This window comes from Heterocephalus glaber, unplaced genomic scaffold, assembly GCF_053883595.1.
Source record: "Heterocephalus glaber isolate CG9 unplaced genomic scaffold, H.glaber_assembly_v1.0 deba00001532, whole genome shotgun sequence".
In the NCBI taxonomy this organism is placed as follows: domain Eukaryota; kingdom Metazoa; phylum Chordata; class Mammalia; order Rodentia; family Bathyergidae; genus Heterocephalus; species Heterocephalus glaber.
This window is the reverse complement of record NW_028258330.1, coordinates 1,348,596-1,363,044: the sequence shown is the minus strand read 5'-3', so window position 1 is coordinate 1,363,044 and position 14,449 is coordinate 1,348,596. Positions and strand designations below refer to the sequence as shown.

General features: G+C 44.4%; 1 protein-coding gene across 1 annotated transcript in view; it reads right to left on the bottom strand.

The window, feature by feature from the left end:
* Positions 1-8,312, bottom strand: part of Napb (NSF attachment protein beta) — a 38,452-nt gene extending 30,140 nt beyond the window's left edge. Inside the window, exon 1 of the mRNA XM_004840913.4 lies at positions 8,126-8,312. Within this exon, the coding sequence (XP_004840970.1) occupies positions 8,126-8,223 (98 nt within the window). The 5' untranslated portion in view covers positions 8,224-8,312. The remainder of the gene's footprint in view (positions 1-8,125) is intronic.
* Between the last annotated feature and the right edge of the window lie 6,137 nt (positions 8,313-14,449).

The following is a 14,449-nucleotide window of genomic DNA, read 5'->3' as shown; positions in this document are numbered from 1 at the left end:
TGTCGCTCCAAGCCAGACACACGGCCACCACAGAGCACATGGCATCCAGGTGAGCGTCTGATCCTCTTACATAATGCAGTCCTGGGCAAATGCCAGTGACAAGAAAGCAGGACTCAGAAGAACAAAATCTTACGAGCAGTTAGAGAAAAACAAAATCACATACAAAGGAAAGCTCATGAGGATCACAGCAGACTTCTCAACACAAACCCTCAAGGCAAGAAGAGCCTGGAGTGAAGTATTTCAAGCCCTAAAAGAAAACAACCTCCAACCCAGATTGATGTACCCTGCAAAACTATCTTTCAATATCGATAGAGAAATAAGTTACTTTCATGACAAAGAGCACCTGAGGAACTTCAACAATGCCAAATCTATACTCCAAAAACTTGTAAACAATATCCTTAGGCAAGAAAGCAGGACTGGCCCCCTGGAATCAGATACGGTACACTCATAATACTACAGATGAAATTCAAACCAATTTATCTTAGCTGTGAGTGTCTATGCACCAAAACACAGTAGTCACCTTTACAAAGCAGAAACTACAGAGATGCAAGAAGAAAAAGAAACAGAGGAGACATCAACACACTCCTTTCACTCCAAAGTAGATCAACTGAATGAAAAAAGAAAAACACACAGACACAAAAGACCTGGCATTATAATCAATAATTAGATTTTACAAATCTTTATCAAACCCTGAAAAGGAATAACCACCTTCTAAAATGCACATGTGCAATTCATGAACACCAATCATATATTAAGTGGCAAAGAAAACATCAGTGTGTTCTTTTTCACGATGAAGTAAAACTAGAAATTAATAATAATATACAAAAAAAAGGCCCTTCTGCTTTGAATAAAGCCCCTTTGGATCAAAGGGAAAATAAACTAAAATAAAATTGTTAAATAACAGGATCTACAGTATATAATTAAAGGAGTTTTAAAGCAGTTCTAAAATTCACACCCATAAATATTTGAATCAATACAAATAAAATAAAAAGAGCAAATTAATACTCCCCTCCCAAAAGAAAGAGCCAAAGGGAAAAACATAGGAAAGCAATACAGGTAAATATAAAAATTAAACTACTAAGGCAGAAAATACGAAACCAGTAGAACCAATGAGTCCAAATATTGGTTGTTGGAGAAAAAGAATCAAAAGAATAAAGAGGGGAAAGCATAAGTATAAAAACAAGAAACGACAAGAAGGAAAAAAGCTCCTGAAATCATTTTTTAGAAGTTGTGACTGTTTTGTACATTCTGAAAATATACATAATATATGTATATATTATACACACATACTTATATATAAGTAAACAAATATATAGATGCGTGTGATGCTGGGGATTGAACCCAAGACATTTGTACAGAGCTACATCCCCAACCCTTCTTCTTACTTTCTGACTTTAAGATAGGGTCTCACTGTTTTTAAAAACATAGATGAAATGAGTAATTTCCTAGGAAAATGTAATTTAACAAAACTGATGCAAATAGGTAATTTAGACATTCCAAATTCCAAAGAGCAAAAAGAGAAAGTTATCAAGGAAATACCCACCAACAAGCCCAGTTATTTCATTATAAGTGGATTCTACTTTAACTTTCAGAGGCCAGATTAGGAAAAAAGAAAAACTCTTAGATTCTTCTTATGAGGAACCTGTAACATCAACACTTCAATCTGATGACTGTACAGAAAGATTTATAAGTGTCTTAGTTACTTTTCTTGTTGCTGAGCCCAAAATATCCAACACCCACAGTCTTTAGAGGATTCAGTCCATAATTGGCTGGCTCCAAGGCACAGTGGCACATGGAGGAGGGGCAACAGTTCATGGCAGACCAAAGGTAGCAAGGCAACAAGGGACTTTAATAGCATCTCCTTGACCCTTTTATCTTATTCAGTCTACTTAGGGTGGGTGGTACTCACACCCTTAACCCTAGTGCCCTTGAGCCTAGCACTGCACCATGAATCAATCAGGCACTCTAGATTCAGCCACCTCCAAAATAGCCTATGACCACATGAGGCTTTGGAAGGAAATCTAGACACAAACCATAACAATAAATAAAACAATCTTAAATTAAATACGTAAAAACAGAATCTAACAGAGCTCATTAAAAAATAATACAGTAACACAAGGAACACAAGGGTAGTTCAACTGGAGGCCCTACACTAACGTTCATAACTCTGAGGAGAAAAATCTTGATTTCCAGATATTGCAAAGGCCTTCAAATTACAACACTAATCTCTACTAAAAACATCCAATAAAGCAGGAACTGATATACTTTTTTACCATGAAAAATAATGTTAGAAAACATTGATTTCTTAGACGTCAATTATCATTATCTATACTCAGCTGTATTTAAATACTGCTATCGTTAAGGTACGAAGGCTCTACTGACTCTACCATCTAGTGACATGAGCATGGTGGGAAGGTCTGAGTAAGGATATGGCCTCCCTTCTAACTAGAGTGAGCCTGGGTCCTGAGGAATGGACACATGGTCCACATCCACTTTCTTGGCATCTCAAAAATATCCCAGTGGACGATACATTCACAGCTATTTGTCTATAACTGGCGCAAAGAGAAATACCTGAAAAGATGTTAAGGTACAAAAGAATCATTCCGATTAGCTAAAAGACATACTGAGCACAGATCCAGAATTACAGGTTTAAATCTGCTATTTACGCATAAAAGGTACTATCTGGAGACTGGGAAAAACCTAAGTAAAATCAGAAGCTCAAAGGCCAAATGCACAGTCATGTAAGTTCTGGTAAATTCTTCCTCATTTCTACCAGAATCAACAGATACTGATCAATTAAGTCTCAAGTAGAAATGTTCTGAAATTATTTAGAACTATGAAAGTAACCATCAGAAGAACTAAAAAGAGTTTAAAATGGCTCCTTCTGACAATGAGTGTAAGGAGAGGGAAGACCCTGCGAGAATTTTCTGTTTAACAGAAGGGTCTATACTCCCAGCACTTTTCTGAGGGTTGTGTAGCTATGTTTACAGTACGCAAATGTTTAAAACATGGAAGACAGTCACATCAATTCCCTTGCACTTGCCACATCTTTGCTCTTGAAAACTTGATAAAAGAGAAAGAAACAGGATTTGTATTAGCATTAATTTACTCAGTCCCTCCACCAAGACCCACCAGGCGTCTAGTGAGGGTCACCAGCAGGGTGAGGCACTAGGCCACAGCCACCCTGAGCGCTCCCTGCCTCCTCTGAGCTGCTCTCCAGCAGAGAGAAAGAGCCATGCTGCATAGGTCACCCAAACTGTAACCTGATGTAAAATTAGAAAACTAACAATAATGTATATTTGTGCTGCTGCATAAGCATCCTAACACCTCATTTAATCCTAACAACTCTGAAAAGCAGACTCTATCCTCTGAAAGCCTAAGAAAGGGAAAAGTTCTAAGGATGACTTACCTGGCAATGGTCCCAGAACAGTACATGAGAGAACTAGTCTGTGCTTTGTCTTCTCATATATAATGACAGATATTATTTTATCCAGTATAGATTATCCTAGTTCTAATAAGAATTATATGTAATACACACACACATACTTTTTTTTTGAAACAAGATGTCACTATGGAGCCCAGGCTGGCCACAAACTCATGGTGATCCTCCTGTCAAGTCCTCCAAAGTGCTGGGATTACAGGTGTGTGCCACCATGCCCGGCTATCACACATAAATATTTCTTACATTATGCTACTTGTCTCTGTAAGTAAATCTGAGCCTAATGATTTTTTAAAAATTCAATCTATATACTGTGGTCAGGTACAGTGGCACACACCTGTAATCCCAGCACTGAGAGATGCTGAGGTGAGAGAATTGCAAGTTCAAGTCCCATAAGGGCAACAACTCAGCAAGACTGTCTCAAAGTAAAAAATAAAAATAAAAAATAAAAAGAATGTAGTCAAGTGTGAAGGTCCTGAGTTCAATCACTAGTACTGAGGAAAGGAAGGAAGGAAGGAAGGAAGGAAGGAAGGAAGGAAGATGGAAATCCACTATAATTAAGACCTAAATGCTTTATAAAAACAACAATCCCATCATATGCTGGAAAAACTTAAGAGACACAATCTTCACTGAAGTAAAGCCAAGCAAAAAGTACTGGTAATTAATGGTCTACGATGCTTAAGAAATATTCCCCATTTTTACAAATAGCTAGTAAATTACAGATTCATCATTACTTCAAGAAACTCAATAGGACCCTCCATTAAATTTATACTGATACTGTCAAATAATAATAATAATAATAATAATTATTATTATTATTATTTTTGAGACAGGGTCTTGTTATGTAGTTCAGTCTAACCTTAAGCTCACTATGTAACCCAGGCTGGCCTCAAACTCATGGCACTCCTGCCTCAGCCTCCAGTGCTGGGATCACAGGCATGCCCCATCACACCCAACCTGACAGTGCCAATTGCTCTCTCTTTCATAAACTCTGACACTGATGAGTGATGAAAAACCAGCACCGGCCAACAGGAACATCCTTCCTGTCATTCCTATGCACCACCATGCCAGAAGTGCCCTGTGCAGGCTATCCTCAATCTGGTCTCCCAGCAACAAGGTGGAGACGGTGGTCAGGTCTCTACAACTCAAAACCCCGACACTCAGGCCAGTTTAAGATCACACTAGCAGTTGATAAAGACTAAATCAGAATATGAAATTATGAAATTCATCTCTTCGACAAACTAAACAAGAACACAACTCTTTTGGCAGTACTTTTACTATACTACACTATGCCCTTCAGAAAGCAAAGGTTTAATTTGTTTCCACATCTACAAAAATACATCATTATTTAATTAACTGGTCATCAGGCAGAACAGCACTCCAGTCACAAGGCTCTGATGCCTAGGAGTGAGGGAACAGGCAGGTCTTATGGGAAGGACCGAAGACATTGTGCCTACCTAGCAGACAAGGTACAGAATCTGTGCCTCACATACAATATCTGCCTGGCTCGTTCTTGCGAATACTCACACATATTTTCATCTACTTTACTGACAGCAACAAAACAAGGAGAGCTACGAACAGTCTAATAATACAGTACTGTGCCAAACCAGTGTGGGTGGGGCACATACTAAGGGAGGGACAGGTGCACTCACACCTGGCTTTAATCTAGTTAGGATATTAAGAACATCTGTGGCAAGAAACATCTGCAATACATCAAGCATCTTCTAACAGCTGCCACATCCTCAAAACATGACATATGCCCTTAAAAGTTTGAGATAATCAGCCCTTAAGTATGCAAGCTCCAATACACTCAGGTCAGTATGTGTGTTTTGTTCATTCAGGAGCCGGACATGGAGACACACTGCACTACTTTAAATAAAGGACAACAGGAAGCAGGGCAGGGAGGGCCAAGTAACACATATTCCAGTCTAGAAAGATGATGACAAATGCATTTGATGTCATACATAACACAGGATTCTAATGGCCCAAAATTTATACAAAATTTTAGCTTCACAGAGGAACTAGATCTGGTTTTGCGCTGCAAGTAATAATGTAATATTATTAAGACTCAGAACTCCAATTACTCTTCCTTCCCCAAGCTTTCCAGGAGCCAAGTATTGCAGAAAAGAAAACAGCTCTAACATTGTAAGTAATGCTTCCATGGTTCTTTAACTGCTAAACACTCTCTGTGGTATTTATTGCATTAAAATACCAGTCAAGTCTCTCACTCTGGAGATCCTGGAAAAGTCATTTAATCCATCTGGCCCCCTAGTTCCTTGACAAGCAACTGACAATTTTAATGACTATGAGAATTATCTCATAATCATCATTGCCAACACTCATAGTTCTGAATGATTTACATAAACTCACTCAACACTCACAAGGTATTTCTGTTTATGTTTTTAGAGACAGGCTCTTGTTATGTAGTTCAAGGTAGCCTTGGACTCACTATGTAGCCCAGGCTGGCCTGGAACTCACGGTGATCCTCCTGCCTCAGCCTCCCAAGTGCTGGGACTGGAAGTGTGTGCCTCCGAGCCTGTTCTCACAAATTATAAAATGCATGGGCCAGGGATTTAGCTCAGTGGTTCCGCCGCCTGCCTCAAAAGTGCAAGGACCCAAGTTCGATCCCCGGTACCAAAAAAAAAAAAAAATGCAATGGCCAGGGATTTAGCTCAGTGGTTCCAGCACCTGCCTCGCAAGTGCAAAGCCCCAAGTTCGATCCCCTATGCAAAAAAAAAAAAGCACAATTACTATCTTGGTAGCAAAGGAGACCGAGGCAAAGAAAAGCAAAGTTAACCTGTCCCTGGTCCCAAACCTGGGATCATAAACTAACCTGTTACACCTAGGATGCTGTTAGGGTTCAGATCTAGACTCTCCCCCAAAAGTCTCACGTGTTCTGAGGTGGGGCTTTTGGAAGATGAATGGACCTTGGGGACACTATGGCTGACTTGCTGTTAGGAGGTGGGGCCTGGCTGAAGTTGAGCTGCTGGGGCATGACCTGGGTAGTGTGTTCTTGTTCCTGGCTCCTCCCTGTTCTCTCTGCTCTGTGGCTGCCCGGGGATGAGCAGCTGTCTGGCTCCCAGGCCCTTCCAACAAGTTCCTCTTCCATCCTACTTCTGCCTTGGAGCCAGCCAACTCCAGCCAAAATAAACCTCTCCTCTTTAAGTCATGGGTGTTGGGCATTCAGTCCCAGCGATAAGTCACTTAGATGCAGTGCCTTCTGCACAACCTTAGTGAAGAAAGTCTTCCTACACGGCCTGTCAATGACAGGTCAGTGACAATCAGTGATGTTTCTTTAAAAGCAAGAAGGTTCTTCAAAATCCTTTTAGGACTACTGGCTCAAGATCTGACCTAGTTCCCTAAAAACAACAAACACCTCTTGGCCAAAGGAAGTGTCCCTCGAGAGGGGCACTCAGTGCTGTCTGCTTTTTCCTCTGCCAGTGGTGAATGCTTCCCCCAGGGAAGCACATCCTGATTGAAAAAGGTATGACAGTAAAATCGCTCCCAGTGTGAGATGCTATGACATTCAATTTCATCTGAATGAATTTTAAATGTTTTGTGAAATACAGGAGTTACTGTCTGGCATCAGCAGCTACTAGGCAGTACTCATTATAACTAGCTGTATCTTCCAATTACATATCACATGAGAAATTTAGGAACTAGCTGTGATAAACGTCCTCTGAGAGGTCCTTGAGGACAAGGACCCTCCTCTTAGTGCATCTTAGCAGCCACGCTACCATGCACTGCATGAAATTGGCCTGCAAGCATTTCCTGGAGGTTTATCAGTAATGGTAAAACATCATAATTTGTAGTCGAAGAAATGATGTTTGCAAAACAAGCCAAAGTTCGAAGGGTCTGTTTTCTGAACTAAGAGTCCAAGTTGAATTGTGTACAGAAAAAACTAATAATGCCATGTTTGCTAAGTATGTACCGCTGGTCCTTCTAAAAAATACAATCTGCTGTGTGACAGCAGAGGATCTTTCGTTTCCCAAAGGAAAAAGAAAACACGGTATTTCTGCTCCTCTCATCCTAAACAGCTGAATCATTCACACAATCAACGGCCAAGATTTCCTCCAAAAGCTGTCCATGCGGCTCTGCTGCCCCAGAGATGCTAACAGGAAGCCTTTCCTAGGACGGCATAGACGAATTACAGGACATTAACGGGATTCCCCAACGCTGCCGACTCAAGGCAAGAACTGCGTTCTCTTTCACCAGACAGCAGGCCCGGCTACAGATCTGTCTCAGGCAAAGGAAGAACAACCGAGCCAGAAGGAGCCGCACCTCGCCACCCAGGGGCCGCGCCGAGCGCCTGCTGGGCCCCAAGCCAAGCGCGGGTCTATTGGCGGGTCCCATAGAGACCCGCACCTCGCGGGATGCCGGGGGTCTGGGACGCCCGGGCACTCGAGAAGCTCTGGGGGGTCTCGGGTGCGCGCCGGGGCTCGGGGGGCGGGGGCGGGAACCCTGGGCTTCCGCGGGGCGCAGGCGGGGCGGGGCCTGGGGACTCGGGAGCGCGAGGGCCTGGGGGTACAGGCGGCTCTCCAGGACGCCCAGGGCCCGAGGCGGGGCGGGGGGGGGGGGGCGGCTCAGAACGGTCTCTGGAGAGCGGCGGGTACCTAGGCGCGTTCCGGGGTCCGGAGTGTCGGGACTCTGCGGGGACCCCCCCAGGGCACGCACACTGGCGCTCACCCGAACAGCCCTCGGAGGAAGGAGTGAGAGGACTTGACTCGCTTCTCGGCCTCCGCCATCAGCTGCACCGCCTCTCGTTCTTTCCCCGCGTTGTCCATGTCGCCCGCCGCCTCCACAGACTGCTGGGCTGGCTCACTAAGCGCCCAGCACTCTTCCGCTCCCTCTAGCGGATTGGGCGCGCTGCGCAGGCGCTCGGCCAGGCGCGAGGGCTGGGTCCCCAGGCGCGGCGCAGAACCTGCCGGGACTTGTAGTCCATTGCTACCACAGAAGGCGGGGGTAGAGTGGGCGGATGAGTGAACGCGGCGCAGGGCCTTCTGGGACATGTAGTTCGCGGCTCGACTGGGCGGCGGGGCTAGGGAGAGGTACGCCAACAGTTTAGGGAGGCCGCTGGGCGGAGCCTTGAGGGGCAGGACCAGCACCTCTGGAGGGCGCGACCCTGTGGCATGGTCCGAGTTCCTGTTGGACTCTAATGTGTGTATTGGAAAACGTTGCGTGGCTTCCAATAAAGATTACCTAAAATCCGCAGCTTCAGGAACCCGTGCTGGACCCCGACGACCTGCGGTCTGGGGATGGGCGCTCCGCCCACGCGCCCTTCCAGCAGATGATCCTAGCCGCTGGCGACAGCAGTCTCCTCAGCCACGTGAACCCACCCCCGACTCCGCGAAAGGAGCAACAGCTGGCAAGAAGAGATATTTTCATCTCCATCTCCTCTCTTAGACGTTTGCAAATGTATCGTCCTCCCAGATATAAACTCAGGATTGTTTCTAAATTCCCCCAAACTGCAGCTCACTGGTGGGTCTCTTCCTTGGTTAGAAATGAGTTGCACATCGATCCCCATCACCGCCAAAAGAAAAAAGAAAAGAGCTAGAAATGAGTTGCTTGTATTCAGAATCCACTCTTTATATTGAATTCTACTAAATGGATGCAAGCCAACAAGCTTTCTTGTCCTTTACGTAATGCTGGTCACAGAGCTAAATCTCCTGGGACAAAATTCTTGTCTGCCAGGAAGCTTTCTAATCTATTAAGAGAAGTATCCATAGATAGAGGCCGTCTTGTGCCAGAGAGTTCCAGGCCTGTCCCAGAGGAGTTCTTTCCAAAGCAATGTCTAGACCGCTTATGCTTGGCATTCTAAGGCAGAGGTGCTGGGACAGATACGAAAATCACTGCCAAATGAGGATTTATGGCAATTTTCCATTATTAATAAATAGCTGCTGGCACAGACAAGCAAAACGTGCCAAAGTAAATGCAGCCTGTCTAGAGAGCAAGGATGAAGGGGCCAAGCTCCTGGAAAGATGAGTGCATCACAGAGTTCAGATAGTTCAGGACACTGTAGGGGTGAGGGGAACTCTCAGCTTGCCTGCAGGGCTCACCTACAATTACTAGGTGCATTTTTCTGACTCCAAAGAGCTGGTGTGTGTGTGTGTGTGTGTGTGTGTGTGTGTGTGTGTGTGTGTGTGTGTGTGAGCAGTTCGGGGAAAGAAGGAGGGAGGAACTTGGAAGTGGCAATAAATGCAGATATGAAGAGAAAAAAGCCACAAAAGGTGGATGGAAGTGGAGCAGTTTAGGGGACTGAATGGAGTGGGCCAATTTAAAAGCTCCCAAGTGTTTCAGGATGCAGATCAGAGCAGTTCCCAGACATGTTCAAGAAATACTGACACCTAGACCACTAGCTTTTCATGGAAGGATCCAGAAAGTGTGCATTTTTGAAAGAACCCTCCACACCTGTTCTAGAGCTCACAGTTCCAGATTATTAAATCTGTAATCAGTCAAAACGGAGCCAGAATGGTCAGCTCCCTAAACTAGAACTTGCAGTGGGGAGTGGCAGGGAACGTACCCCGACAGTTTGGGTTGTTTCTGGTTATTTACCTCATTCTCTTCTCTCACAGGAAAACCTGGGCAGTCTTACCTGTCCACACCAAAGTGGCAGAAAAACTTGAACCTTAGCTGCTATCTGGAGCAAGGGATTTCTTCCAGGAGCTAGAGGAGAGGATGGAGCAGGGCTGAGAAACAAACCTCACAGAATGAGGACCCACGGTGGTGGTGGTGGGGAACACAACAGATGAGGAATCCTCAAAGCAGAAGGGGAAAGAGAAGTACCACCCCATTGTGGGCTAGGAAGGGTGGAAGCTGCTCTGAAGAAGCCCAGATCACCATTGCCCAAGCTGTACTGAGGATGCAACCACTGGTACATATTGAATTTACATTTTTTTTTTTTGTACCAGGGATCAAACTCAGGACCTTGCACTTGCAAGGCAGGCACCGGAAACACTGAGCTAAATCCCCAGCCCTGAATTTGCATTTAAGTGAAGTAATATCACATAAAATGTAAAATCCTGTTTCTCAGTTACAGTAGGCATAGCTGGTGGCTACCGGGTTGGACTGCACAGATTAGGATGTTTCTGTCATTGCAGTGGGCCAAAGGGGCCTATGTTCCACTTATGCATCAGTCAGCTTTGCATTTTGATAAGGGAATATCTGAGGTAGTAACTTTTAAAGAGAAAAGTTTATTTTAGCTCACGGTTCTGGAAGTTCCAGTCCACACCCAGGTGGCTGGTGGTTTGGGCCCTCTGGTGAGGACAGAGGGTCATGGGGAGAGTACAAATCAGAGTGACCTGCATTCATCATGAGCCAAAAAGCAGAGAGAGACAGAAGGGGCTGGTGGGCCCCCTGCCCCATCAAGGGCACGTCCCAGTAGTCCAGGGCCTTCACTAGGCTCACTAGGCTCTGCTTCCAATAACACCATGTTGGGACCAGGCTCACCAGCAAACAGAGCAGTGGGTGAGACATTAACATGAAACCTTAGCAGGAAAGGAGGAGCCTGCCCTGACCAATGGAGGGCCTGCTAGCCTGTCCTTAGGAGTAGATCTGGGGCCACATGGACACTGAGACTGAGTCAGCACATGGGGAGCTGGACTGGAAGGGACGGATCTACCTGCCAAAGGCTGGGTGAAAGTCATCTGAGGGCCCTTTCCCCAGAGTCAGAAGAGAACAAAAGATGGACGAAAGGAGTCTTCTCAGGAGACGAGAATGCCCCAGTTACAGTGGGGTCACCTGTTATGATCCAGTCTCCAAATTTATATACATGATTTTCCACACTGAAGCAAATGGAGGAGACTTGGCCACATTTGGAGATGTTGGACCCCCTTCTTTTTTTTTTTTTTTTTTTTGTACCAGGGATTGAACTCAGGACCTTGTGCTTTCGAGGCAGGTGGCAGCACCACTGAGCTAAATCCCTGGCCCTGGAACCCCCTCTTGATGGGAGGGTCTCCACAGATTTCCAGACAGTTCCTACCCTGGTCCTCTTGGGTCACATTGACCGAGTTGTGAGACGAGCCCTCAGGGGTGCTCCAGTCTGCTGCCTGTGGCCCTGAGAGTGGTCCAAAAAATACCAGGCCAGGGCCTCCAGAGCACTGAGCTGAGGTATCAGCAGGCAGGGACCAACGATGCCCCTCTGGGGAGCTCTTCACTGGAAGTCTCTATTCCTGACAGGAGGCTCTGCAACCTTAGGCACAGAATTTAACTTCTGTTCACAGTGATTCCTCTCATTTTCCTCGTGGACTTGCAAAGTCCAAGAACATTTGAATGGCACATTTCAGAGGCACCATTAGATGTGTCTAATATTATTCAGAAGCTTTTCAAAGCAACAGTAGTAGTTTATATATGTGTGTGTTTGTGTGTGGATGCCATTTCATACCATGTCAAAATTGCTACAAATAACTCCAAATGCAGATTTTAAAATATAATTCAGCGTTTCTGCAAGAAATTGTAAAATTTAGACCAAAAAAATTAGAAAAGGTAAAATTAAATATATGCAAGCATCTGCTAGGGGAAACAGTAAGTAGTGAATTAAAATAAATGCTGATAAAAAATACAAATTATTCCTATTATTATCAGTGATACATTTTATTAGTTGGCATGAAAGTCTACCAACACATTTTAAAATTAACTTTCCTCTTTCATTATGGAAAAGGGGTATAACAAAGATGACAACTATAATATAGTCTAAGACCTTTCTCATCTGTGCTTAAAATAGGTCTTCTCAAAGCTATGATTCTGAATAGAAGGAAAAAATAGAAACAAAGCTTTTGTGCATAGGGAAGAGAGGGGGGAATGGGATAAAATAAAATAAAATGTTTTTTTAAAAGCTATGGTTCTGAGGGCCAGGGATTTAGCTCAGTGGTTCTGCCACTTGCCTTGCAAGCATAAGGACTGGAGTTTGAGCCCCGGTACCAAAAAAAAAAAAAGCTATGGTTCTGAGCTGCAGACACATAATTGCTTAGAGGGGGAAATGCTTTTTCCTCCATCCCCCTTGATTTCCTTTCACATTACTGTTATTGTTATTTTATTTGAAAATTTTATTCAAAAATATTATGTGAAAAATGTATTCATAATTCTACATACCTAACAAGGCTGTTTTATTTTTAAAACATGTATTCCTCTCTAAATGTCATTCTCAAATTCATATATATATATATATATATATATATATATATATATATATATGATCAAGGTATATGCTTAGAGTAGTTTTTCTTTTTTCTTGGTACCGGGGCTTAAGACCCTACTTCTTTTTTTTTTTTTGGTACCGGGGATGGGACTTGGCTCCTTGTGCTTGTGAGACAGGCGACGGAACCACTGGGCTAAATCCCCGGCCCAAGACTCTACTTCTGAGCTACATCCCTGACCCATTTTTTTGTTTTGTTTTGAGATAAGCTCTTTCTAAGTTTCTCAGGTGTAACTCAAACTTGCTGTCCTCTAGCATCAGCCTCCCCAACTGTTGGGGTTGCAGGAATGCACCACTGTGCCCCTCTTCTGTTAGTTTACAAACACATTTTCTGTATTGCTACAAATCTTTGTACTTTTTTTTTTATGGTACCAGGGATTGAACTCAGGACCTTGCGCTTGTGAGGCAAGTGTGGCACCACTGAGCTAAATCCCCGGCCCAAATCTTTGTACTTCTAATCAAGGGCCACATAACAACTGCTATTGTTTAGATCTGAAATAACACCCCCACTCCCACCACCCATCAGGGCCTGTGTGTTAAAGGCTTTGTCTTAGTCACCTTCTCATGCCTGGGTCAAAATACTCAATGTCCACAACTTAAAGGAGGACGGGTTTATTTGGCTCATGGTTCCAGCAGGTTCAGTCCATGGTTGGCTGGTTCCAAGACAAAAATGGCTTGGTGGAAGGCCCTAGAGGGGGAAAGCTGCTCACTCCATGGCAGCCAGGAAACAGAGAGAGGGAGGAGCTGGGGACAAGAAAATAACCTCAAAGTCACAGCCCCAGGGACCCACCTCTCTGACCAGGCCCCATCTTTATCCAAACCTGAGACTTTCAAGGCAACACTTTAGATCTAAACCATAACAGGCTTGTTCCTCGGCATCACACTATTCAGTGGGGGCAGGGAGGTGCACAAACTCTAAAAGGTGTGGCTCAGTGGAAGCTCTTAGGTCTTTGAGATTAAGACCCCTTCGAAGGAGATATTGGGATCCCTCCCTTTCATGTCTCTCTTTGCTTCTTGGTTGCCAGAGGTGAGTAGTTTACTCCACTACCTACTTCCCACTGTGATATGCTACCTGACCATGGACCCAAAATTAACAAATGGATCTATTCAACCATGGGTTAAAAAATCTCAAAAATATGAGCCAAGCTAAACCTCGTCTTTCTGTGAGTTGATTGTCTTGAGTATTTTGCTGACCAACATGATGACAATCCATCTAGTGATAGAGCACATATATTCAGTGGCCCAGTTAGACTGTCTCAGCCTGTGGTATGGTAGCCAGTAGTTCAGGCAAGCACACATAGCCTTAGTCTATGTAAGTACACTCTGTGATGTCCTCACAAGGGCACCTAGAATGTGATTTCTCAGAATGTGTCCTTGGTGTTAAGTGTCATGTGTTAGTCAGCTTTCCATTGCTGTTACAAAATGTCTGAGAAAATCAACTTAAAATAGGAAGTTGATTGGCAGATAACTTGAGAGGTTTCAGCCTGTGGTTACCTTGTCCAATAGCACTGGGCCTGAGGTGACATACCACATCACAGAGGAGCAGTGGTGACAGAGGCCTATTCAGCTTGTGGTGGCCAGAAAGCAAGCAACAAGGGCGGGCTCTGGGGCCCTGGGATGGCCTCAAAGGGCTCATCCCCAAGGACCCTACTTCCTCTTCTCCCCAGTCCCCACCTCTTAAAATTCCACCACCTCCCTGTAGGACCCCAAGCTCTGGTCTAAGCCTTGTTTGACACAAACATTGGAGAACATTTCAGATCCAGACTGTGACAGGACACCTGACAGTGATTGTTAATTGCCCACAGTTGAGTGCATCATAT